This window comes from Ovis canadensis, chromosome 1, assembly GCF_042477335.2.
Source record: "Ovis canadensis isolate MfBH-ARS-UI-01 breed Bighorn chromosome 1, ARS-UI_OviCan_v2, whole genome shotgun sequence".
NCBI classification, from domain to species: domain Eukaryota; kingdom Metazoa; phylum Chordata; class Mammalia; order Artiodactyla; family Bovidae; genus Ovis; species Ovis canadensis.
The window spans coordinates 18,601,754-18,629,113 of record NC_091245.1 but is presented as its reverse complement, the minus strand read 5'-3'; the positions used below and the strand labels follow the sequence as shown (position 1 = coordinate 18,629,113).

Sequence of the window (27,360 nt, the reverse complement as noted above, 5' to 3'; positions counted from 1 at the left end):
GCTGCAGTCCATGGGGTGGCTGAGTCGGACACGACTAAGCAACTTCATTCTCGCTTTTTCACTTTCCTGTATTGGAGAAGGAAATGGCAACCCACTCCAGTGTTCTTGCCTGGAGAATCCCAGGGACGGGGGAGCCTTGTGGGCTGCTGTCTACGGGGTCACACAGAGTCAGACACGACTGAAGTGACTTAGCAGCAGCAACAGCAGCAGGCAGCACGTCTGCCCGGCTTCCCCGCCGCTCCTGGTTTCCTCAGTGGGGTATCCCACGCTCTTCACCTTGTGAAGCAGGAAGCGATGAAACAATAACTCATGCCACGAGTGTCCCTGCACCCACAGAGGGAGAGCCCTTTCAGGGCTGACCTTAAGCAGGAAGAGACTCTTATGCCCCAGTGGGCATCCAACACTCCTCCCATGCCTGGGAACCCAGAGGCAGGCCAGCCGGTGCTGCGATTACACAGACCAGGATGTTCTGGTTTCAGAGGTGGGGTTGGGAGCTGCAACCTCTGGAGAAACCAGCCAATAAAACCTAAATACTCAGGCTTCATGTGGAACCAGCACCTAAGCAGATGAGGACTCATCAGCCTCCCCACCCACCTTCTCCCTGGGACCAGAGGCCCACCACCTTCCTGAGGGCGAGCAGCCCCTCAGCCTTCCCCACTCCAGCTTCCTAGTACCTATGAGGAGAAGCCACAGGCCCAGCTGAGGACACCTTCAGGGTACCTCTGTTAGCCTGAGAGAGGCACACAGTGTTCCTTTTGGGAGGGATGGCTGTGTGGGATGGGGCAGGGCCAGGGGAAGGGACGGTCTCTAAGGGAGATGCTTAAAGACAATACTAGTAATAGCAGCCACCACTTTTACTGCACACCTGCCATGGGCCTGGCCCTTCCACACATCATGTCATTTGATCCTAACAATTGATGGCCATGACTGTTTCTCTTGAGAGACTGGGGCTCAGAGAGGTTAAGCCACTTGCCCAAGGCCTTCAGCTTGCGAGTGGTGGAGGGGGCACTGCCACCCCGGCCTGTCATGCCAGAGCCCGTGTTCTGTCCACTTTGCTGTCACAGTCTCCTTGATGAAGAGGGCTCACTTGGCAGTCTCTGGGGGTGGGCAGCAGCCTCTCCTGGGCAAACAGGTGATGGGTGTTACAGGCAGAGCTGGCTCTCAGAGGTGTTGGGAACAGGGGCCAAGAATCTTCAGGGATCTCAGACCCTTCTCTGCCGAGAGGCTTGGGACACCGACAGGCAGACCCCGACAACTCCATGAGCTCCAAGGAGAAGCAGCCCTCTCCTTGGGATGTGACGTGTGGGTGCATGCCGGCTCCTCATCACAGGTCAGCCACACAGTCCCTCAGTGGGCTGGGCAGTCCTGGGGATACACCCGCTGTCACTATCCCCTCAGTATGCGTGTGCACACACGCTTGCACACACACTCACTCACGCTCAGGCACAGTTCTGTGGAGGCTGAGGGCAGTTCGGGGGACAGAGGGCCTGGGCTCGGTCAGATGAGGCTGGCGATACTGGACGTGGTCTCGTGACGCTGACCGGCGGACAGCTGTCCTGAGATGCTGAAGACGCTGCCATTGCCCCTGCGGTCACTGCGGGTGGTGGGGGCAGCCGTGCGGGTTGGGGGACAGTGTCCACTCACAGCCACCTGATAGAGCAGCAGGCCCAGCAGCAGGAGCGCCCCAGAGGCAGCCAGGGTGATGCCCACGGACAGCATGGCAGCCAGCGGCCTGGCCGGGGCGGGGCCGGCAGCCAGGCCGGCCAGCGTCAGGCCGGTGACCAGCAGCACCAGGCCGCTGAGCAGTACCACCAGGGCGTCCGCACCTCCTCCGCTGCGCAGCAGGGCCACGTGGTGAGGCTGGCGGATGCAGTTCATGTCCTGCACGGCCGAGCTCATCAGCTGCTTAACCAGGACCAGCAGGGCCAGCAGGCAGAGCGCCGTGCCCACTGCCAGGCGCCACTCCCCCGAGCGGCTGCTGGTGGAGGACAGCAGGACCACGCCGCCCGCCCCACAGCCCGCCACGAGGTCCACGGCCACGGCGAAGCAGAGTGCCGAGCGCCGCGGCTGCTGGGACCACCACAGCTCCACCTGCTCCGCCAGCACACCAGGGGGCAGCCCCCGGCCCCGCGGGGCCCGAGCCTCTCCTTCAGACATGGCTGATCTGGCACGAGTGAGGGCGGAGGGCAGCGTCAGGGGGCAGAGGTGCAGGTCATGGCCTGGAGCCTCCACCACCTGCGTGGCAGCTGGAGGCCCAGAGTCTCATTCCTTGCCTGGTCCAGGGTCTGGTCACCATCACCTGCCAGGGAAGAATCACACTTGCTATCTCCCCAGCCCTCCTTCCCCTCATGGTCTCTCCTGGGAGTCTTGGGGATGCTCCCGTGTCCCCTGGGAATCTTCCCGTGTCCCCTGCAATCCTCCCGGGCACCCAAGTCCCTCCCTAGCACTTTCCCTTGGGAATGCCTCTCCAGAAAGCCTAGGAGAGCTCCTCCACCCAAAGCACCCCCAGCCCTCTAGGGAACCCCCTGCCCAACCCCTGACCTCTCTGGCTCTTGCTGTCTCAGTTGCCTGTCCCATGCCGGCTGGCCGATGGAGCTGGTGTCACGGTGGATGATGGGACTGGATGAAGACTGGCAGATAAAGCCTCATTCAGGATCTGACTCACATGGCCTCAGCTGTCACCGCTGGCTCCTGGGGGGAGGGTTATGGGGAGGGAGGGGGCTTATGATTTAACCCTTCTGGAACCAGCAGCCTGATCCTGCATCTTCTCTATCGGGGCTGTGGCTCCTTCTCTGTGAGTTAGAATCTGACCCCGTAACCTCCTCCTTCCCCTTGAGGTCCCATCCAATCTCATAGCCACAGCTATTGGCTCCCGAATCCCACTCTCTGCCAAACCCAGATCTCCCTCCCAAGCTCCAGACCTGTAAGGTGGTAGTCACTTTGATGTCCCCACTCTGATGTCTCTGACACAGCAGGTCCCAACCCGAGCTCGTCATCTTACCCTGAGCCTGCTCCTCCTTTGCGCTCCCCCTCGGGTACATCCTGGGGACGCCACCTCTGAACTTTTCCATCTCAGCCCTGCCCTCATCCCCCTGCTCCTGCACTTCAGCTTCTGTCCCCCCACAACGCCCTCACTGCTCTTCCTGCCTCCCCCACGCTTCTCCTCTCACCGCCCCCCACGCCACAATTTCTCTAACGTGGTACAAAGGGAACGCAGGCTCTGGCCTGGTCCCCCAGCTGCAGTCCCTCCACCATGGGTGTGTGGGCGAGGGATCTTGCAGTGGTTCCTCATCGAACACGTCCTCCAGAGGCCAGTCAGAGTGACTCCCACAGGGCAAAGTACAGCCTTCCAGGCCCTGCCACAAGGAGCCCCAGTTTACAGCAGGGGTGCTGCTGTGATGAGTGCTGGGCTGTGGGTTAGTCAGAGAGGGGCCTGCAGGAGGTAAGAGAAGCCCCCATGAGCTCACCTCTTGGAGCTCAGGCTCCTAATCTGAAAAGTGAGGCCAATAACCTTTATCTGGGGGGAGGGGGCATTAAAAATCTCCAGGTCAGAATTTCAGTGGGAATTCTAGGGCCTGTAAAGATGCCCAGAGTGTGCTTTCTGAATAAAAGAACCCAGCATTCTTTCATCCAATTCAGGATGAAGACTCCTGCTTTATGTGGAGGACGCAGGCCCTAGGTCATTCTGCGAACGTGACTTCATGACTGTACGTGGGTTATACCCCTGTTGAGGTATCTGTTGTCCCAATCCCTCAGCAGGGGCTACCTGGCACATGAGGTAGGAGGGGCAGCTGCAGATGCCCCCAAGGGAGGTGGGGGAGGGGCTGAGGAGGGGCCCTGGAATCAGTCCCAGCTTCCCCAGGTCTGTGACTTCACCGGGCTGAAACTGTTTGCACAGGTGTGCTGGGACTGCAGACCTGAGGTTGGGGGTTCTCAAGGGAAGAGCCAGTGGGAGAAGGTGGGCTGGCAGGGGTAGGGGATCATGGGGCACTCACAAGAAGCCTGGAGTTGTTGGATCCGATCCCGAGCGGTCAGGGCGGGCAGGTGGGGCGTTCCAGCTCCGTTTCCGGGGAGGCGCTTCACCTGCCTAACCTGCACCTAGGTGAGCTGAGGAGGGGGAGGGGGAGGAGGATCAACAGGTGTTTCCAAGGCAGAGCCTGAGCCGATTGGCTGACGTGGCACTGCTCCTTCTGCTGGGCTGAGGCATTCCAGGGAAGGGAGGGGCTTCTGTTTGCTGCTGTTAGGGCTCGAACACAATTCCTAGATCTGGACAGCAAGAGGAATGCTGTCCATCTGCCCCAGAGCCTGGACCTGAGCCCATCCCCCAGCTCCACCCTCTGTTTAGCTTTAACTCCAGCCTGCAACCCAACCCCAAAACCCAGCTGCAGTTTTAAACACTACCTAGAACTCCTAGATCTAACTGAGGCCCCTACCTCACATCTCAGCCCCAACTCTGAATCTCAAATCCCAATCCTAACCTCAGCCCCATTTCCAAATCCAATTCCAGTCCCAGCCCCAAATGCCAACCCCAGATCTGACTTGAAACCTCAGCTCCAAATTCTGGAATGAGGTCTTGGACTGCAACCTCATCCTCGGCCCCAAACTTGCCCCATTTCTGAATGTAACGCCCAAATTCTAACTCCAAACTCAAATCCTGCCTCTGCCCCAAATTCCAAAACCAGCTGTCCCACGAACCCAGCCCCACCACTTGCTTGTCACTTTCCCCTAGGCAGGAGCCCCCCAAGACCCTTGCCCACTTTCCTTCTAAGCCTCAAGGGCCTGACCAAGGTAGGTTTGCCCCACGTCTTGGTCTCACTGAGGAGGCAGGGTTTGAGTGGACAGGGAGACATGGGTAATGGCTCTTCAGGTAGAAAGCAAGGGTTCCCTTGCTTAAAACACTTGCAGAAAAAACACTTGGGGATAAATGCCTTTCTCCTTCACAGGCTCACAAAACCCATCAACACTGGCCAGTCATTTTCCTCTGGCCCCTGCCTTGCAGCCAGAATGACTTTCTTTCAGTTATGCATGCTCTGCATTGCTCTGCCCTTCTGCTTGGTTTTTGAACTCAAGAGTTCCCCCTCCCTGGGATATTTATAACATCCTCAACCTCACTCTGACCAACTTGAATTCTTCAGCTGAGATGTCACCTCCTCCAGGAAGCTCTCCTTGACCTCCAGGCAGGTTCAGGTGCCCCTCTGGGGTGCCCATGGTCCTGGGGCTTCCCCTACCACTGCTCTTACTAAATGTACCAAGAGTGCCCTTATTTACTAACCAGTCACCCCTCACTAGAAAAGATCCTGATGCTGGGAAAGACAGAAGGCAGGAGGAGAAGGGGATGACAGAGGGTGAGATGGCTGGATGGCATCACTGACTTAATGGACATGAGTTTGAGCAAGCCCTGAGAAATGGTGAAGGACAGGGAAGCCTGGCGTGCTGCAGTCCATGGGGTCACAGAGTCGGACACGCCTGAGTGACTGAACAACAGTAATACCCCTCAATAGACGAGAGGTTCCCAGCGCATAAGGGTTTAGTGCCTGTTTTGCTAACCATGGTGACCTCAGCAGCCAGCACTGTGCCTGGCACCTGGGAAGAAATCAATAAACACTTGCTGCGTGAATCAATGTGCGAACTGTCGGATGTGGGGTTTTTACGCAGGGAGCTTGTGAGATGAAGCTGGAAAGACAAGTCTGGCTCAGGTGGCACAGGGCCTTGAATGCCCTGGTGAGGCATTTGGACTTACTTGAGGTACTCAAGGCGGGTTCTGAAGTATAACAAGAACTTTGGCAGGGCTCTGCTTCTGATGGGCGAATCTGGCACCACACACCACACAATGGGTGAGGGGGGATGGTTGGAAGTGGCTCTAGACTGGATTGAACCCCCTGTAATACCTCCTGCTGTCTCTTCCTTCTGGTGTGTATGAAACACACAAGAAAGACAAAATCAACATTTTCTTTCCGTCATCAGCTCACAAAGTCATTATGCCGGACCCGTCCATTGCTTTGTCTGTAGAAATCATTGGGGCCTGGTCATAACTATAGAGCAGCATCGTCCAGTAGAAATATAACACAAGCCACATATGTGATTTAAAATTATCTAGTAACCACGTGAAAAAAGTAAAAAGAAACAGGTGAAATGAACACATTAAAAATTTTTATTGAAGCCCCAGATATTTTCATTTTACTATACAAGTGATTGAGCTATTCTGATCTTTTATTTTGTCTGTGTATTTTATACTTATAGTGCATCTCAGCTCAGACTAGTCATCTGTCTAAAGCTTTCCAGGTATGGCTTGCAGATATTTTACTGGATGGCTTCCCTTCAAGGAAAAAGGGGAAGAGGCAGGCTGGACCTTGGGACAAACATGTGGTTTTACTACTTTGCAAAACATTACGGAGTTTCCTGCCCTGGGGCAGGCATGGAGCAAGGGCCTGGCAGGGCTCAGTGGCTGTGTATTCCTCTTGTTCCTCCGACATTCCTTTTCTTCCTGGTTCCAGGGAGGGGCCAGTTCCAGCCAGACCCATGGTCCAGCTGTCCTGAATAGAGCTAGACAGGGTAAGTCACGAGATTCGCCCCCTGCCCAACGCACCCACCCCCCCTCGCCCTCGCCCCCGCTTCCTCTGGGGATTTGAAGGGAATTTTTCTGGGTGGAGGGAGCAAAGCCTAAAAGCTTCTTCAGTTTAAACATTGATCAGGTGACACTCTGTTCTCATTATGGGTCTATCGAATAACTTGGAGTTAAGGTGGATAGGCAGGCTCCTCGCAGGGCTGTTGAACTCTGTCCCCAAAGCAGAGGCCGCTGGGACAGCTCAGATGGGTGGTACTGCAGGCAGGGGGAGGAGGCGACAGTGGGCAGAGAGGGCAAGGTGTAGATCCCAACTGATCCCTTAGCCGGTGGGAGGGCCCAGGAGAAGGGAGGGGCCCTGCAGCCCAGCCTCCCTGCTTGGGCCAAGTTCCCACCTCAGACTGTTCTCCACCCAGTAAGCTGCAGTGACACTGTTAGGGTTCGAGCAGATAATGTCACTGGTCCTCCTCCAATGTCACTCCTCCAATGGCCTATCTTACCCAGAGAAATAGCCAGAGTCCTTCCACCATCTCTAACGCCTTCTCTGACTTCATCCCCTGCTGTCTCTCTTCTGCTTGTGCTTGCTCAGAGCCTTTGCACTGACTGTTCCCTCTGCCTGGAACACTTTCCTCCTTTGGGCTCCCTCCCTCACCTTCCTTCAGGAAGGTGCCCAAATGCCCCTTCTCAGGGAGCTTTCCCCCGCTATCCTGTCTAACAGCACAGCCTTCCCACCTGGGGACTGTTGTACTCAGGGAAGCAAGAGAGAGAAGGAGAAATATTATATGACACCCTTTAAATGGGGAATCTAAAAAGAAGTGATACAAATAACTTATTTACAAAACAGATACAGACTCACAGACTTAGAGGAGGAACTTATGGTTGCCAGGGGAAAAAGATGGAGGGAAGGGATAGTGAGGGAGTTGTGAACCTTATGAACAGTTACATTTAAAGTGGATGGTCAACAAGGACCTACTATATAGCCCAGGGACCACTGTTCAATGTCAGATGGCAGCCAGGATGGGAGGGGAGTTTGGGGGAGGATGGACACATGTACACGTTTGGTTGAGTCCCTTTGCCGTCCACTTGAAACTATCACAACATCATTAGTTGGCTACATTCCAATACAAAATTAAAAAGTAAAAAAAAAGAAAAGAAAATCACAGCCTTTCACATACTTCCTATCTCCCTGCCCTTAGTTCTCTGATTTCCTTTATTCTCTCACGTTTCTCCTTAGCTTTTTGCTGTCTAATATGCCATATATTCTTCTTATCTGTCTGGAATATTGTCTGTCTACCCCACTAGAAGATAAGTTTCACGAAGCGAGAGATTTGTGTAGAGAGATCCTGGCCCCTAGAACAGGCCTGGCACATAATAGGTGTTTAGGAAACACATGGACAGTAGAGAAAATTCTGGTTTCGAAATTAGATTGACCTTGAAGGTCCCAGTCCCAGCTCTAGCTGTGGAACCTTAGAAACACGGCTTAACCTCTGTGTGTCCCAGTCTCTTCATTTGCAAGACTGCAACGCGCGGACAAACGTTTGCTGTTTCCCTTCTCTGGATCAGGGATTGTGCAGGTGCCGGAGCCAGCAGTGAGCAAATGCAGTCCCGTCCCTGTGACCCTGAAAGGCGGCGGGGGGACAAAGGGCTTAAAGCACAGGTGCAGCAGTAGGCCTTCGATGGCTCCATCCCCTCCGCCCCTTCTCCAGATTCCATGCCTGACAGTTGCCCAGATAGACATTATTGGGGTATCTACCCTGCTCACAATGACCAACTTCACTCTGGGAATGAAGCCCAGTAACCAGGATTCCATTCTGTGACCCAGCACTACGGGCACAGTTGATTGGATAGAAGTGAACTCCAGACTCAAGCTGTGTGTGTGTGCTAAGTCGCTTCAGTTGTGTCCAGTTCTTTGTGACCCTATGGACATTTGCGACCCCATGGACTGTATCCTGCCAGGCTCCTCTGTCCATGGGATCCTCCAGGCAAGGACACTGGAGTGGGTTGCCAGTCCTCCTCCAGGGGATCTTCCCGGCCCAGGGACCAAACGCTAGTCTCTTGTGTCTCCTGCACTGGCAGGTGGGTTCTTCACCATTAGTGCCACCTGGGAAACCAAACAGTCTCCTTTGGCAATTTGAGGTCAGACTAGAGACTCCATGTCAGCCTCATGGCATGTACTCACGGGATGCTAAGGGTTCCCTTCTGCCAGCTGAACTGGCAATAGGAGGCTGGTCTGCAGAGGGCTGAGAATAAGAGAGGAGGTGATTTTAGCCAAGTCCCAGGTCTTAGTTTAAGTCCTTCTCAAGACCTGATTGTATCTCAGCCCTGAGATTCCATGACACACCCCCAGGGCTAGACAATAAAATCTCCTTTTTTGCTTAAACTGGCTAGAGTTGGTTTCTATTTTTTTGTGAACAAAGAAGTGCACCCAGAAGTTCTCTGTTCAGAACTATAATCTCGTGGTCCCAATTTTACTACGTTTAATACATTAGGGCATACATTTTAATACATTAGCAATACTAGTCTACACTTGCTACCCCTGCCAAATCCCACCATGTGACGTATACTAGATGAGCAATAAATACAGATTCCTTTACGCGACTGGTCATCATAGGTGATCAAGAATGCGAGCCCTTCCTACTGCCTGGGACACAGCACATTTCCTTCCTTGAGAATCTGCTCCCCAGTTTTGCTCAGCTGTGGGCAGTCTGATGGCATCTCAGACATGCCCTGAGCATAAGCAGGCCCCAGAACCTCCAAGGCCTAGGGAAGCTCACCCCAACAGAGCTCAGGGAGAATGAGCCCCAGAACCCTTGGGGTTCATTCATGTTCAACCCTGACATGCCTGCTCTCTCACCTCTCACTCCAGATCCTGAACAGTGAATGCTTGGGGTCCAAGCTGAACATGCAGATATTCCCAGGCTCCCCAGTCCCCCTTCCACACTTGCTGCGACCTGCTGGTTGGTAATGGCTTGTTACACTTTGTAAGAAACAGTGGAGAGTCTGTGCCTCCTCTCTTTGGATCTGAGTCGGTCTTTGGACACATTGACCACTTTGATCAACAACATAGAAGAAGTTATAATATTGCCAGTTTCCAAGCCCAGGACTAAAAAGAAATAAAATGTACATTTCTTAGGTGTTGAAACCAGCCTCCATTCTGAGAAGGTCAACACATTTCAGCGTAGAGGTCCTCGAGTTTCCCAAATGAGCATGGGGCTGATAGACAATATAGTAAGTCCGCTACATGCCAACCATCAAGTTGTAAACTTTCAAAGGTGCAAACGTGCATCTGGTTTCAGCAAGGAACCAGAACCCGTGCCATCAATGTCACACATGAGTGAAAGTGTAGTTTTCCCTCTGTCTCCTGTTGCTGACCCTCCTTCAGCTTTACTATCACCCACCTCCTCTCCCTCCTCCAGTCATAACTCTTCTTGCCTAATGACTCAATGCCAGCCTCTGTATGCCAACTGTACTACTGTACTTTTCAAGGTATTGTATTTTCAGTTCAGTTCAGTCACTCAGTCATGTCTGACTCTTTGCAACCCCATGTACTGCAGCATGCCAGGCCTCCCTGTCCATTACCAACTCCCAGAGTTTACCCAAACTCATGTCCGCTGAGTCAGTGATGCCAGCCAACCATCTCATCCTCTGTCGTTCCCTTCTCTCCCACCTTCAATCTTTCCTAGCATTGGGGTCTTTTCAAATGAGTCAGCTCTTCACATCAGGTGGCCAAAGTATTGGAGTTCCAGCTTCAACATCAATCCTTCCAGTGAACACTCAGGACTGATCTCCTTTAGGATGGACTGGTTGGATCTCCTTGCAGTCCAAGGGACTCTCAAGAGTCTTCTCCAACACCACAGTTCAAAAGCATCAATGCTTCGGCACTCAGCTTTCTTCACAGTCCAACTCTCACATCTATACATGACCACTGGAAAAACCATAGCCTTGACTAGATGGACCATTGTTGGCAAAGGAATGTCTCTGCTTTTTAATATGCTGTCTAGGTAGCTCATAGCTTTTCTTCCAAGGATTGAGCATCTTTTAATTTCATGGCTGCAGTCACCATCTGCAGTGATTTTGGAGCCCCCAAAATGAAGTCAGCCACTGTTTCCACTGTTTCCCCATCTATTTGCCATGAAGTGATGGGACCGGATGCCATGATCTTAATTTTCTGAATGTTGAACTTTAAGCCAACTTTTTCATTCTCCTCTTTCACTTTCATCAAGAGGCTCTTTCTTCTTCATTTTCTGCCATAAGGGTGGTCTGCATATCTGAGGTTATTGATATTTCTCCCAGCAATCTTGATTCCAGCTTGTGCTTCTTCCAGCCTAGCGTTTCTCATGATGTACTCTGCATATAAGTTAAATAAGCAGGGTGACAATATACACCCTTGACGTACTCCTTTTCCTATTTGGAACCAGTCTGTTGTTCCACGTCCAGTTCTAACTGTTGCTTCCTGACCTGCATACAGATTTCTCAAGAGGCAGGTCAGGTGGTCTGGTATTCCCACCTCTTGAAGAATTTTCCACAGTTTATTGTGATCCACACAGTCAAAGGCTTTGGCATAGTCAATAAAGCAGAAATAGATGTTTTTCTGGAACTCTCTTGCTTTTTCCATGATCCAGCAGATGCTGGCAATTTGATCTCTGGTTCCTCTGCCTTTTCTAAAACCAGCTTGAACATCTGGAATTTCACAGTTCATGTATTGTTGAAGCCTGGCTTGGAGAATTTTGAGCATTACTTTGCTAGTGTGTGAGATGACTGCAATTGTGGGGTAGTTTGTGTATTCTTTGGCATTGTCTTTCTTAGGGATTGGAATGAAAACTGAACTTTTCCAGTCCTGTAGCCACTGCTGAGTTTTCCAAATTTGGTGGCATATTGAGTGCAGCACTTTCACAGCATCGTCTTTTAGGATTTGAAATAGTTCAACTGGAATTCCATCACCTCCACTATTGTAAATTGAGAATGTTTATTTTTAATTTTTTTCTGTATTATTTGTGTGAAAACTATTATAAACCTATTAGAGTACTAGGTAGTTGATTGTGTTAGTTGGATACCTAGGCTGACTTTGTAGGACTTACAAACAAATCGGACTTATGAACCCGCTCTCAGAATGGAACTTGTTTATACGTTGGGGACTTATTATACAAACTTGCCAGCCATGTAAGTGAGCCATCTTCCAGCCTTAGTCACCTTCCCTAGCTGATACCACTTAGAGCAGAGATAAGATATCAAGGGAAGTCCTTCTTGAACTTCTGACCCATAAAGTGATAAACAAAATAAAGCTGTTGCTTTAAGCTGCAAAGTTTTGGTGTAGCTTTAGATATAACAATAAATAACCAAAACAATTGATGATCCAGAATTTTCTAAATAAGGTGAGGGAATTTCATTCTCGCAAAGGAAGGGACCGTTGAAAAGAGGAAAAAAAAAATCAGACTAGAAAACTATTTTGGCTTAAAACCAGTCACTACTCTCAAATACCTGCAAATATTTTATAGTACTTGCTATGAAATATTGATGATATTTATTAATAATTGATAGGCAATAATGATTATAAATATCTAATATAATGCAACTTTTATGATTTTGGGAGTAATAATTTTAGAATATTTAATCCTACATTATAAGAGACAAATACAAATAATTTAAATCTCATTCTTGTAAATCTGTTAAAAATTAAACACGGCAAGTAATAAACTGAAGCAATAAACTATGACTATTTGCATTACTAAGATGAATCTTAATAGAAAGGCAAAATAATAAATATTATCTTTGAGGGAAAGTGGGAGGTTAAATTCAGCAAATCCTCATATTTTCCTATAGAGAAACCTTTTAGAAAACAGGTTTTTAATCACCAAAAATAAATGTATTCCTTGAGTGGGAAATATGTAGGAGGTCAGCTATTCCTTAATCACATTGGTCTTTTAATTTTGAGAATAACAACAGGGATTCTGAGAAGCCCATCCTTTCCCTTTGTTCTAAAGCAACATTTAGTTTCTTTGATGACTCCATCCTTAATGGCAATCTTCCTCTCTCTGACTCTGGAAGAGTGACCCTCAGGTTTTTCCATTTTTCTCAAATATGTTTTTCTAGCAACTCTATGTTGCTGAAATATTTTTATGCCTCTAGGGTTGCATTTCCATTAATTGTCATATGTTTGTATGTCTTCTCACAAGACCAGGTTCAATGAATATAGAAGTTCCTATGAATGCTGCTGCGTGTCTCTTGCCCCATCCCCATGCTGCCTGAGACTCTAATAAAACCTAATGTTAACTTGCAAAACAAGCAAACAAAGCAGTAGGGAGAGGCAGACCCTGATGCACGCACTCCTACAGAGCAGTGTCTTCAGTGTTGGGAGAACAGGATGGCAGGGGTGTCTCGGCTGAGCAGCTCACCCTGTCTGGCCACCACTGATGCCAAGACTCCAGATGAAGGGGAAGAGAACCGAAGGATGTCTGGGATCCAGAAGAGGGTAGCCCCCAAAGGCACAGCTATCACACCAGCTTTGAGTGGATCCCCCATAGCCTGTAAGCAGAAGAACAAAGGCAGAGTCCATATGCTAATGCCTAGGCACGTGGGTGACCAGCAGAGGTGACTGCCAGGCCCATTCCACCAGTGAGAGGTCAACCGGCTCAAGGGAGCCTGTGAAGGAGAAGGTGGCACCAGTGGGGTGGGAACCTCCCCATGGAGTCAGCTTAGGCAAAGTGAAGGGAAGTCTCATCAGCAGCAGCCACTCAGCAATGCCACCTAACCAATGCCACCCAACAGTCTGGTAGAGAAACATGGAGGACAGAACATGGAGACGCTGGAAACAACGTCTGCCAGCAGATGAAAGGATAAAGAAGATGTGGTGTGTATATACACACAATAGAATACTGCTCGGTCATAAAAAAAGAATGGAATAATGCAGTGTGCAGCAACACAGATGGAGCTAGAGGTTATCATACTAAGTGAAGTGTTTCAGGCAGAGAAAGACAAGAATCATATGATATCATTTATAGGTGGAATATCAAATAGGACACAAATGAACTCATTTACCAAATATAAGTAGACTCACAGGCATAGAAAACAAACTTATGGTTACCAAAGGGGAAAGAGGATGGGGGAGGAATACATTAGGAGTTTGAGACTGGTTGATGTGAGCTGTAATGAGGTCCTACTGTATAGCACAGGAAACTATATTCAATACCCTGTAATAAACTATAACGGAAAAGAAGAAGAAGAAGAATATGTATATATATATATATGGCTTCCCAGGTGGTGCTAGTGGTAAAGAACATACCTGCCAATGCAGGAGACTTAAGAGATGTGGGTTTGACCCCTGGGTCAGGAATATCCCCTGGAGGAGGGCATGGCAACCCACTCCAGTATTCTCGCCTGGAGAATCGCATGGACAGAGGAGCCTGGCGGGCTATGGTCCATGGGGTTGCAAAGAGTCGGACATGACTGAAGTGACTTGGCGTGCACACACACATGTACAGCTTAATCATTATGCTATACGGTGGAAACTAACACAACACTTTAAATCAACTATACGTCGATCAGAGACCAACACAGAGACGTAAACAAGATTGTCCTGTTGGTCCCAGGCTTGCCAGCAGGAAGCTGTGCTCACCCCTGTGCAGCTGAGAAAGTGCCCTGCTGACTTGGTGGCTGAGGTGCCAGGCTCTGCCTGTGTGTGGGGCTTTCCCTCGGCCTGGGATTTCCTCACCTCGTCCTTCCCCAGTGGACCACAGCCAGCCATGGGCTTAGGTGAGTTTAGCGACAGAGTCACCAAGTTTAGCGACTTCTGCGTTAGATGCTGTGGGCCTCAAACTCTGTAACCTCCACCACCTGGCCCAGTGTTCCAGTCCCGGATTAAGAGCACAGGATGTGGATGCCACTGGGCAAACCAGGCTGTGATCCTGACCCCATGCCAGCTACTTTAGCCATCCTTGGTTTCTTCATCAGTAACATAAGACCCATCTTGTAGGTGAAATGTGACGTCTTCATTCTAAGCCATTTTTAAGGTGAAAAATTCCAGTGAATTTCCTTCTGGCCTTGAGAAGAGCCCCAGTTACCCCTGCAGGGCCCTTCTCCCTCCTGCTTTGCTTGGATAACTCCTTCTAGTTCTCAAGTCAAAAGCACTCTCTTCTCTGAATGTCCGTGGTCACGACCTTGGTCCCAGCGGCTGTCCCCTCGTGTGTGGTTGGCCACGGAGCCCTCCTAATGGCCCCTGCCACCGCAGATGGGTCCCTTAGCCAATGCTCTGCTCTGGAGTGAACTCTGAAAACAGACAGCCCCTGCCTCATGAAATGGAGAGCCTGGGAAGAGGCAGCATCACACCGAAGGGATATGTCATCGGGAGGGCCAGGGGGCTTCCCTAGTGGCGCAGATGATCGAGAGTCTGTCCGCAATGCAGGAGACTGGGGTTGGATCCCTGGGACAGGAGGACCCCCTGGAGAAGCGCATGGCAACGCACTCCAGTATTCTTGCCTGGAGAATCCCATGGACAGAGGAGCCTGGCGGGCTACAGTCCAAGGGTTCACAAAGACGACACGACTGAGCGACTGACACTTTGCTCACTTTCACTAGCAGGGAGGACGATGAAGCGGGGGAGGAAGGGATCAGGGAAGGTGTTTCGCAGGTGGCGACATTTCAGCTATGACCTGATGATTGAGGAGAGGTTCACTGAGTGAGGGGTAGAGGCGACAGCGTATCAGCAGAGCAAACAGTATGTGGAAAGACCCAGAGGCAAGAAAGAGTTTGGCAGGAACTGAAAGGAGGCCTGTTTGGCAAAGCTTGGGAAGCAGTGGGGACTGACTCTCAGTGGCTCAGCGGCGGCCTCTGGATGGTCCCCTACCTGTAACGTGCCTTCATGTTCCCACACCATCTGGCCCTGCTGACCTCCCTAACCTCATTCTGAGTCAGTTTCTTCTGAAGAGGGTAAAGCTAGTTTGGGATGGAGAAGTCTGAGTTCCCAGAAGAGCTCATCTACTCGGCATGATAATGTTCTGGGCCTGGTCTCCCTGTGGGCAGGGGACATTGCTGGGTGAACCCTGGTCTGGAGGGAATAAGCTGGCCCCTGCAAAATGGTGTGGGCTGGGGCTGGGGGTGGGGAGTCGCTCAGGAGAGAGGGATCCACGTAGACTTTGCTTCGGGGCCTCTGCTCTGCACCTCCTTTTGTTGTTCTCAACCTTCGGGAGAGCCTCGGCAAGCTTCACAGCTCTGTCTCAGCTCTTACTTGGAAAACTAACTCAAGAGCAGTGCCCAGAGTTGGGGTAAAGCAGATTGGGAAAGATGGGGAGATGCTTTGGAGATGCCAGGTTTAAGACAACCAGTGGGGCAGCAGAGACTGGGGGCTTAATATTTGTTATTTGGGTATTAGAAGGGTGTCTGACCTCTGCAGGTGGGAGAAGACAGGACACCTGGGTTCTTAGCGCATAAAAACCCACCTTTCCTGGTGCGTGTGGTTGGACCAGCCAGTATAGGGTCGTGGGGAAAAGGCACCCCCTAGAAATGCAGGAGCCGGGCAGGGCCCTGCAGATTGAGGATGACAAGTGTAAAGAGGCATGGGGAGTAAGAGAAGGGAGGCCAGAGCTCTGCGTATAGTCCTACCACCAGGGTCTGCAGGTGCTGGAAGATGTTGGGGAGCGCTACCAACGGCGCCGTGTTCCTGAAGCTACTCTCACTTTCACACAGATGTGAAAATCCTCAGAAAAGCTCGCTGGGTTTCATAAGTGAGAAGAAAACGTAGGGTTTGTCTGACCCTGATGCAGCTGGCAGAGGAAAAAGCAGGTTAGAAGTAACAGATAGCCCTGCCCTTGAGGCCTGGTGCGGGGAGGGGCATGGGATCTCTGCAGGGGCGGGCAGCCAGGTGCCTGGACAGGGGTTGGCAGCGGCGGCTTTGGGTGAGCAGAAACCCCCTGGGCCTCAGGGTCCCTCCTTCCCTTCCCCGCTCCCCGGCTCCGCGGCTAAGCGGAGAGTTGGACGTGGTTGTGGGCCAACACCTTTATTCCGCCTGTGTCCCAGGTTCCCCAGGGCCTGGGGGAGAGGCTCGTGTGGTCTGGGTTGCAGCCCAGAGTCAGTCCAGGACAGGCGCATGGCGCACCTTCTGGAGAGGCCGGAGACGTCTCACCAGAGGGTGTCATTTGGTCTGGGCCTTTAAATCCGCTTCTCTGCTGAGGGACGGCAGCTGCATCCCGGCCAGGGGGTGGAAGCCGGGGACCTGCTCTTGCTCCTGGATCTGGTCTCTCAGGCGCTGGATCTCCAGGCGCTGCATCTCGATGATTCGCCCAGTTTCTTCCTGCACATTCAGCCTCACGGTGGGAGGGACACTGGGCAAGTCCTCGCCGGACACTGCAGGGGACAGGGCAGGGTTAGGGTTGGGAGGTCTGTTCCCGGACTGCTGCCAAGGTTTTCGGAAGCGGCTTATCCTTCCTTCCCCCACCAGCCCCGACCCCCACTCCTGTACACGTTCATTGAGCACCTACTATGGGGTAGACACTCCATCCCAGACACTAGGAATAAAGAGAGGAGCCATTGCACCGTCTAGCAGTGGAGAAGTAAAGGGGCACGCTTCGGAGTGATACGGCAAATGCGGAGCCTGACCTCAGCCCGGCCCCTCTTCTGACCCCCCCAGTCTGCCTGCCCTGAGGTCCCTCCATGCACACTGTGCATCCCCCACACACCCCCAGAGAGAGGGTGCCGCTCTCCTTGTTGACGCAGCTTGGCCTGGAAGCTGCCTGTCCTCACGTAAACCTGCTCCTGGAGATGCCTCCTGCTGTGGTCACTCACGCATGTTCCCTGAGGATGTCCCTGGAGACTCTCAGCCCTCCTCCTGCCTCTGTGCTGCCATCCTCCTGAGCAATGCGGGTGTCCATGGCTCATCCCACTGACGGCCTCACAAGGTCCAACTCTCGGCATTAACGTGCTTGGCCTGCCCACCAGCTCTGTACCTTCCCTTCCCTCGTCACGTCCAGGGTGTTTCACCCCAGTGCTCCACTCTCCTCTTCTTCGGCTGAATTTAGAGCTCACCTTCTTGGACAGCTCCATGTTTCACCCACCAAATGGCCTCCTCTTAGATTCACTCCCTTTTCTGTCCAGTTAGCCCCACGGTGAGTTTCTTCTGTCATCATGGCAGCAACTCCGGTATTCCAGATGCCTTGTTGCTCTGCTCCCAGGTACCCTGCCTAGCCCAACCCCGAGATAACCCGACCATCCAGGGTCTCCAAGTTCACACCTGGCCTGCTGCACACTACCAGTGAAAGTAACACGTGAGATTCGAATTCTTGGTTTCCAGAAGACGGACTTTATGTACATCAGCAAACTCTCATACCCCACAGTGGCACTCAGGAACTTCAATCCCTACTCCAGCTCCTTTCTCCCACTTAGAAAGAAAATTGTGATAAAGTCTATGCAACATCACATTTACCCTCTTAACCATTTTTAAGCGTACTGTTTAGTAGTATTAAGTACATCCAAACTGTTGTGCAACCAGTCTCCAAAATTCTTCTCATCTTGAAAAACTCAAACCTCATACCCATTATATAGCTCCACGACTTCCTAGCCTGCAGCCTCGGCAGCCACCATTCTGCTTTCTGTCTTTCTGAATCTGATGACCCTAGGTACCTCAGATCAGTGGAATCTTATGGTACTTGTTCTTTAGTGTCTGGCTTAGCATAATGTCCTCAGCTTTATCTATGTTACATGTCAGAATTCCTTCCTTCTTAAGGCTGAATAATATTTCATTGCATTCTGTACCACATTTTAGGGCGTCCCCAGTGGCTTAGCAGTAAAGAATCTGCCTGCAGTGTAGGAGCCACAGGAGACTCTCGGGTTCGATCCCTGGGTTGGGAAGATCCCCTGGGGGAGGGCATGGCAACCCACTCCAGTATTCTTGCCTGGAGAATCCCATGGACAGAGGAGCCTGGTGGGCTACAGTCCAAAGTGTTGCACTGAGTCGGACACGACTGAAGCGACTTAGCATGCACCCACCACGTCTTATTTATCCATTCATCTACTGATGGAAATTTGGGCTGCTTCCACCTTTTGGCAGTGAATACCACCACTGTGAACATGACCCTGCTTTCACTTCTTTTGGGTATAAACCCAGAAGTGCAATTTCTGCTTCATATGGTAGTTCTATTTTTAATTTTCCGAGGAAAACACCATATTATTTTCCATGCTGGCTGTACTGCTTTATGCTCAGATCAGGAGTACACCAGTGTTTCCATTTCTCTAGATCCTTGTCAATACTTCGTCTTTTCCAGGGTTTTTTGTTTGTTTTTTCTTTCTTTTCGGTTTGGTTTGGTTGATAATAGCCATCCAAATGAGTGTGAGGCAGTATCTCACTGTGGCTTTGATTTCATTTCCCTAATTGTTAGTGATACTGAGCATTTTTCATGTGCTTGTTGGCCATCTGTGTATCTTGTTTGGGAAAAAAAAAAAGTGTCTGTTTAAGTCCTTTGCCCATTTTTCAGTCAGGTGGTTTTCTTTTTTTTGAGTTGTAGGAGTTCTTTATATATCCTGGACATTGACCCCTTATTAGCCTTATGGTTTGTAAATGTTTTCTCTCATGCCATAGGTTGCCTATTCACTCTGTTGACTGTGTCCTTTGATGCCTAGGAGTTTTAAATTTTGACAGTCTCATTTATTATATTTTTTTCTTTTGTTGCCTGTGCTTTTGGCATCATATCCAAGAAATTATTGTCAAATCCACCCTCTCCTCTGCTCTTAATGAATGACTTTGCCACCTTCTTCACTGAGAAACTATGTCTCCAGCTCCCGTACCACAGTCAAGCTTCTCTCTCTCAGTGAGAGAGGGGTCTCTTTCCTATCCACTGCCGACCCCTTCCCTGGAGGAAAAGAACAGATGCTGACGGCCAAGGAAGAGAGAGATTGCTGACCAAAGCGGAAGTGGTCAGCAGTGGTCAGCAGTGGCCAGCGGGAAGCCTTGCCTTGGGCCTCTAAGTGGTCTGATGGGGCCAGCACTCAGCATTCATCCTTTCCAGGTGAAGTCTGGCTCCTTCTCTTTCTGCCTTTGCTCCTTCTGTCTTCTCTTCTGCTGCGGCTCCTAGGTTCTTGATCTTTCTAGGCTCTTGATTTCTTCTAGACTCTTGACCTTTTATCCCCCCTGTGTTACTCAGTGTTCCTGGTAACCATTTCCTCAGTCAAGCCCTGGAGCCCTGGGGAGAGTAGCAACCCTGGGAAGGTACCGCACACAAAGGCCTGTCAGCCTATCCAGCTTCTTGGGCCTGCATCACTTGCCTTTGCCTACTTTAAAACTATTAATAAATGAACTGGTTAATTTTAAACAGCTTGGGAATGTGTATTTAGGGCTAACTTGTTTTGGTGGCCCCGTGTTCAAAATCAGAAGCCAGCCTTCTTCCGTTCAAGGCAGACAATTGGTAATACCTGTCTTCAACTAGTAGAGATGAAATCTCCCTTGAGTAAAGCTCTATGAAACAAGTGACATGATGTTTGATTAAAGGGTGGAAGTAACTGGGTTGGGGCTGGAGAGACCCAGGAAGCAAGAGTGATAGGAGTTGATACTTGTTTGAGGTGGGGAATGGATTTGCAGAAATTTGTTAGACTTTTCTCTCAATTTCTGTCTATGTCTGACAGTTTCCACTGTATTGGGTTGGCCAAAATTTTGTTAAGACTTTTCTGAAGCGCTTATGGAAAAACCTAAAAAAAACTTTTTGGCCAACCCAGCAGCAATGAGAAGAACCTGGCTGTATCATACAGCATCCTGAGGAGGTCTCAAGCGGTTATTTGCTAGACTGCTCGGGCATATTTGAAATATTTTTTAAAAGAGAAGTTTTGCAATTGTTCACAGACGCATCTATGCATCCCTTCTAAGGGATGGGTTCACCTCCAAGAAGTCAGGCTCTCAGCCATGTTGACACATGTGGTAGTCTCATGTCAGTTCTTCAGAGCTGATACTGTTCTTCTGGTTCTACTCACAGAGTCGACCCTCTCAACTTCTCTTCAACTCGAACAAAAATGGCATGTGAGACATGTCTATATATGTATCATACATACGGGCTTCCCTGGTGGCTCAGTGGTAAAGAATCTGCCTGCAATGCAGGAGCTGTGGGAGATGTAGGTTCGATCCCTGGGTAGGGAAGATTCCCCAGAGCAGGGCATGGCAACCCACTCCAGTATTTTTGTCTGGAGAATCCCATGGACAGAGGAGCCTGGCAGGCTACACAGTCCATAGGCTCACAAAGAGTCAGACACGACTGAAGTGACTTAGCATGCACACACGATTTTATATATATTATAAGGCTTATGTATTATATATAAGGCTTATGTATTATATATAATACATAAGTTTCTCATAGAATTTAGTACCAGAGAAAAGTTTGCTTCTCCAGAAAAAATGTCCTTTCTCCATATAAGAGCTATATACACTATTGTATTTTTCCCCTTTTTGTCTTGGCTATCAGAAATTCAGAGGAACTTTATAACTGCAATAACTAACTTATTTAACATTTCTAGGGTCATTCTTCCCACTCTCCCTTTAAATAGTTTCTGGTCCTTCTTTTTGCCCGTATTTTTGTTGTACAGGTCCACAATCCCTTACCCACAATTGTAAAATGCTAAAAACTTAAACAATGGAAAGCATTTAAGACTCATGAACTTGAGTGTGAATATTCATATGTTTCTCTACAGAAAGACTAATATGTTTGATTTTTCAGGGCACTGCCCCAGACTCCTCTAGGGATGTTATGTGATGTATAGTACATATGTATAGTCTATAGTATAGTTATGTAACGTATAGTATATATAGTATATCCTGAATTCTGAAACCTTAGCTAACCCCAAGGATTTTGGATTTGCGAGTGTTTGAATGTGGTAGGGTCCTCACAAAGCCTTTGGGGAGCAGGCGTGTGGCATGGAGAGGTGCTCAGGAGGCTGTGGGGTGGGTGTGACCTGATGCAGGAGGAAGCTTGGGAGAGGCAGCTTTGGAAGCCAAGAGGAGACCTGTTTGTGGCTGCCTCTGTCCCCTGGATCCCAGTGCCTATCCTTCTTGGCCACTGGTGACATTACCTGTCTCTGAAACCTCTGGTCGAAGTTTCTTGGTCAGTTTCAGAGCTGCTTCAAGGTCATAGACTTGGGAGCGGGTGAACTTCAGCTCTCTGCGGAGTTCATTAATCTCCTTGATCAGGGAGACATTTTCCTATAGAAAAGGAGGAGGAGAGAGTGAGTATAGATGGATAAGTGATCAGTGGGCACAGGACTCCCCTGGCCTGGGGCTGAGGGTGTAGGGAGAAGGTCAGGGTTGGTCCTGGATCTAGATTACATCTCTGGTTCCTCTGGTGGCATGAGTCTTTATTCTGGCTCATGGATTGGTCTCTTGAGGTATCAGCTGACTCACCTTCAGGTGGACTCGGGCAATGTAAGATACAGACGGTATGCACCATTCCCATCCATCCAGGCTCTTCCCATCAGTAGCAACAACAATGATTTTCATGGATTTAACACACTGAAGTTTCATAATAACCCTCTGCATAGATTCTGTTACGACCACAGAATGCCGAAAAAACCGAGGTGATATAACTTACCCAAACTATACAGAGAGAGGTGATATAACTTACCCAAACTATACAGATAACGTGCGGCAGAGCCAGGATCCTGACCCAGTTTGGCCCCAGAGCTCAGAGCTCTTCGGTGCTGTACTCCACTTTGCTTTTTTCCATTCATTACTTGAAGAGCTTGGGGTCTGGTGAGGGGTCTGGGCACACTTTAGTGAGGTGGCCACCTTGCTGGGATGGAGGAGCAGGACGCAGAGCAAAGGCATTTAGCCCTGCCTGAGTGGCCAGGATGGATTCCTAGGAACTGAGCTGAACTGACACAGCAGACACTAGCCAAATCGACCTGAGACGGACCAGTTCCAGAAACACGCTGTGCTTCAGCTTGGGATTCCATCTTCAGAGTGGCGAGTGGGGAGTCTGAGCCCAGAGGACAGGGTGATCCTGAGCCAGTGGGATAAGCCTTCTCTGTTAGGAGGATGTGAACTGCAGACACCCTGGCAGGCCTTCCCTCCAGCGCCTCTTCATCTAAGCAGGTCAGATCTGCCTTCAGAGTTATAGTATATCACTTAATTTCACTATTCCTCATTAAAAAAAAAAGTTCTCCCTCTTGGATGAAATGCCCAATTATTGCCACTCCTTTGTTCTCTCAGGCTCAGCTTTGTGCCTATTTTTTGATAAAGTCAGCAGGTTTTCTCCTCATTTTTAACCCCTTTAAACAGCCCAAACCTTGGAGATACATAGCCCACATTTTCTTTCCAGATACTCTGTTTCCTCCCTGCTGACTTTATATCATGACATAATGAATTAAATATGTATTCATTGGATTCTAAGACCTTGGACTCTGCCTGACCCGTAAGAGGTTCTTAATAAATGTTTGTGGAAGGGATAAGCAAATGAATAACTAATGCAAGATGCCAAGTTGAAAAAGATGAATGTTCCTAATGGGGAAATTATAAATCAAGGGGTAAAGTCAGGGGAGACCAGATAGAAAGGAGTCTTCAGAGAGCCCCAGGGAACCCCTGGGGACACCAGCCTGCTCAGGGGCTCTCTCCACACTTCTTCTTAGTTGATGTCACTTAGTTTCACATCCTCTGCCTCATTCAATAAATTAATAGTTATCAGAATAAAGATCAGAGACTAACAGTACCATTTCCACAGTTCTCTTCAGGAACATTTTAAGGTACTTCTTCCTAGGCAATCTCTATTCATCATGTCACTCAACCCTGTTGACTTTGCATCTGAACTGAATTTAGTGTTCATTCATCACCAGCTCTCAGCATCTCTCCTCTGCAACTGTGGTGGCCCCACGTGGAGCCCCTGCCATTCCCTCCACCCTGACAACCTTGTCGCCATGACTGGGACCTCTGGCTGCAACCTTTTGATATACGCATTTCTGACCCCACTGCCATCCCTGGACAGCTCTATGAGACTGGCCTCCTAGACGGGTCTCCAGAACATGGCTCGGTCCTCACTAGAGCATCACTGAGGCCCAGGACTCAGCGCAACCTGATTCCTCTGCTCTGTTCATTCATTCATAAAAATGGGAAGCCTATTAGGTGCTTATTATGCCAGACGAGGGGGTCCAGTGTGGATCCAGTGTAGAGAAGTGAGTGGGGGGGTCACCAGTGTAAGGAAGCCTCCTTGTGGAGGCAGAGGGCAGGGAAGAGTGTTTCAGGCCCAGAGCTAAGAGGGAGCAAGCACTGAGCCTCCCAATTCTTTATGAGCTGAGCCACGAGGGAAGCCCAAGAATACTGGAGTGGGTAGCATATCCCTTCTCCAGCGGATCTTCCTGACCCAGGAATCAGACTGGGGTCTCCTGCATTGCAGGTGGATTCTTTGCCAACTGAGTTATCAGGGAAGCCCTTGATGATGATAACAACAAGATAATAACTTCACGGCTGACTAGATTCCTGCACCATATCAGATACTTTGCATACACGACATCATTTGATCTATACAACCACCTTACGAGGAAGTTGTGATGAGATTCAGTTTCAGAAGAGGAATCCAAGGCTGTGCATGGAGGGCAGAGCTGGGATTCAGATTTGGTTGTGTCTGCCCACAGGTGCCTACCAGACTCTGCTTTCTCACCATTGATGTACATCACCTCCGGCCACACTTCACACAGGATGATGGCCAAGGAAGCTCGGAAAAGTACAAGTGGGGCTGCCTTAGATAAAAGTACCAGACGGCTTTCTGGGGTGGCCCATGTTCTGAGGAGTCCAGAGGTCACGCTGAGGTCAACTGTATATGCCTTGAATAGTTTTGTGAAATTACAACATGAATGCAACAGATTTCCTGAGCCTTCTGTTCCGGATCCCTCCTTGGTCAGGATGGTCTACAAAAACTCTTCTAATCCTTCAGAGCTACCCCCCCTCCCCCACTGCCCACAGCTCCTCTGGCAGGGAAAATCTAACCCTGATCCCCTGAGCACCAGGACTTGGGCTATGTGAAAGAGACACACTCAGGGATGCCAAGGTCTGTTTAGATAGAAAGCCTTCTGAACGAAGAGGCTATGCCAAGCTGTCCAGGACTGCCTTCGGTTGAGGACAACGCCAGAAAGCTCCAGATGGGAATGACATTGAACTCCAGACTCCCAGGAAGAAGGGCATGGAGAGGAAATGCCTAGAGCACCCCCTACTGGCCTACCTTGGGTTGACATCTTTAAGAATACAGCAGCGTCTGGTTAGCGCGCAAAAAGTAGGCAACAGATTTATTCCAGAAACTTGGGAGCCCCGCGTCCAGCGGTGTCCTTCCTGAGCCCACAGCTGGTGGGGTCGCCAATTGCCTAAATGCACAAGTGAACCATCTCTTTGTTTCTCTTTCAGCCTTCCTCTCACATCCAGCCTGACATTTCTATGTATCATCTCTACTCTGAAATGTCTTCTGACATCACAACCTTCCCTCCCAAGGCCTGGCATCTCTCTTTAACATGAGAATCATCTTCTAACGGGTTTTCCTGCCACCTGCCTTTCCCTACCGGTCTTTCCCTTCTGCCCATAGCGGTAACATTTCCAGAACAGATAACACCCCTACCTACTTAAGAAAACTTGGGTGGCACCAGCTTATAAGATAAACTGCATGCTTCTTGGTGTGACACAAAAAGCCCCTTCAATGTGACCCTAAGCTACCTACCATTCCAGCAGGCCCTTCCTCCTTGCCCCCATGCTCTGCGATAAAGTTAGGTCAGAGGATTCCAGGGTCCCCAAACACCCCAAAGGTCTCACTCTTCTCTGACTGTTTTCAGGTTGTATCCTTGGCCTGGAAGGTTCTTCCTCCGTTGCTCCTTGACCCCCTCTACTCACCATTCAAGGCCTAGCTCAAATGCCACGGCCCCTAGCTGAAGCCCGCCTCTCCAGTGCACTGGCCAGACTACATGCCTGGTGTGGAGGAGTGATTGCTTGTGTCGGCCTCCACTCCCCTAGGGGAGCCCCATGAGAGTAGGCAAGTCTTCACATTCATCTGGCAACCCTCCACGGTCAGCTTGTAGCTTGGCATGTGAGAAGCTCGCAAAATATGTATCCTGAATGAATAAAGTATGTGTCCTAGATATTTGTATTCTATTGCAAATCCTATTTTCATATCTGCAAGCATGCATGAGAATAAGTGACAAGCGCTCCTGTCTGAACATACAGATGAAACACTGACTTCATTCTCTGTGTCTTCTAACAAGTTTCTCTCAGATGCCATATCTGCCCCAGCCTTCCTCGGCTCTTTGAGACTTAAGTGCCAGGGCCTTGGTTCCTGTAGACGAGTTCCTTACAAATATGTATCAAGGCAGCGGGTGCCCCAGGCCACCAGCTGGGAGGTCTGGAATTGGCTGCCTCCAGCTCACAGGTACCCCCAGTCCATGCTGTGATGGACTTCTAGGCTCTCCTACTGGATTTTGCCTTGGTTTTGGAGTATGTCTTTTGCTCAGGAGAAGTGAAGGAAAACTGCCTTTTTAGAACCCCTGTTTTGTACTGGGCCAGTACCTGATGCTTTAGATTAGTTAGCTCATTCAATCTTCACAGTCACTGGCTGAGGGTGGCATCATCTCCTCTTTGTACAGATAGGAAGGCGGCTCCTGGAGAATTTGAAGAGTCGTCTCCCCTCCCCCGAACCTGCCAGCAAGAGTGGCTAGCAGGAGGATAAACTGGCTCTGAACTGAGACAGGCTATGCTTCACTACCCCAATACCTTGCCTGGCCCTTAAGATCAAAGAAGGAAACAATTTTTATCATCTAGAATAGAGGTTTTCAAAGTTTCTTTTACGTCTTCCAAACAAAATCCTACACAGAGCCCACTGAAATAAGCAAGGAGTCTTTCTGGTGGAGGGGATGGATCCAGAGCCCTGCATCCTGACCCCCCTCTTGCCCCCTCCGGTTGTCTGCGGCACTTTGATGCAGCATGCAGGTTTATGATGCTCTCCAGGGAGCTCCTTGTTGACGGCTTCTCTGCCTGCCATCAGAGTCCCCTGCTTGGGTCCCCTCTGCTTCTGCTCCCTGGACTCTCACCCTGGCTCAGCAGGGGTGGGCAGGCAGTCCCTGGGGAATGGGGGAGCCAAAGGGGGACCTTCTGCTAGCCCTGCGCAGCCTCCTGCTGATGCTCTTACTCTTATCTATCCTGTGGTCTCCGCCCTCTTTCCTTTTCCTTCTTCTCCTGGGATTGATACTTGCTTTGGGGGCCTGGTTGGCACAGAGAGAGGAACCTAGCCCCTGGTGGACCCCTTAGGCCTGTGCTCTGGCGGTAAATCACAGATGAGTTCAGCAGTGTCACGAGCTGACAACCTCTCCTGTAGTCACCCTGGTCCCCCTGCCCTGCATGCTGCATTGCGGCGTCCACGGGGGCTGTCCATGCTAGGGAACACTCAAGACCCCTAGCAACGGCTCCGTGTATCAGCTGCTGCGAAGAGTCCCATCCATTGGGTCCGCTCCCATCTCTGGGCCTCTGGCTGCTGTCAGGACTCAGGAGCTGGGCCGTGGGCAGGGGCTGGTTGGAAGGTGGCATGAGGCCCAGCATGCCTGGGTCTGGCCTAGACTGCACTGTGCTCTTCCCAGCTGTGTTCGGAACTAATTTATTTTAGTCTAATTGCAGCTCATCCCCATTCCGGTACTTACATTACAGCATTAAAGAAATACACATGTTAAAAGATATGTGTCTTATAAACGTAATTCTGATGTTTTCTCTTACTATTAATTCACATTAACTGCCTCAGATGATACTGATACCCAGATAGAAACTGGCAGCAAATCCTGCCTGGCAGTCCTGATAGTGTACTTCAGTGGAAGCGGTAGTAATA

General features: G+C 50.1%; 2 protein-coding genes and 1 long non-coding RNA gene across 3 annotated transcripts in view; 1 reads left to right on the top strand and 2 right to left on the bottom strand.

Annotated features, from left to right (window-relative positions):
* Positions 1–839: 839 nt before the first annotated feature.
* Positions 840–4,325, bottom strand: TMEM125 (transmembrane protein 125). Its single transcript, XM_069588756.1, has 3 exons — positions 3,996–4,325; positions 2,542–2,691; positions 840–2,299 (listed from the first exon to the last, which is right to left on the bottom strand). The coding sequence occupies exon 3, from the start codon at positions 2,155–2,157 to the stop codon at positions 1,498–1,500; it is 660 nt and encodes a 219-aa protein (XP_069444857.1). The 5' UTR covers positions 2,158–2,299; positions 2,542–2,691; positions 3,996–4,325; the 3' UTR covers positions 840–1,497.
* Positions 3,270–25,630, top strand: LOC138439724 (uncharacterized). Its single transcript, XR_011256803.1, has 4 exons — positions 3,270–3,442; positions 3,640–3,778; positions 6,495–6,552; positions 24,146–25,630. It is a non-coding gene; the product is annotated as an uncharacterized lncRNA (long non-coding RNA).
* Positions 16,535–27,360, bottom strand: part of CFAP57 (cilia and flagella associated protein 57) — a 68,301-nt gene continuing 57,475 nt past the window's right edge. The window contains exons 22-23 of the mRNA XM_069588730.1: positions 21,596–21,725; positions 16,535–16,897 (exon numbers count right to left, since the gene is read on the bottom strand). Of these exons, the coding sequence (XP_069444831.1) occupies positions 16,686–16,897; positions 21,596–21,725 (342 nt within the window). The 3' untranslated portion in view covers positions 16,535–16,685. The remainder of the gene's footprint in view (positions 16,898–21,595; positions 21,726–27,360) is intronic.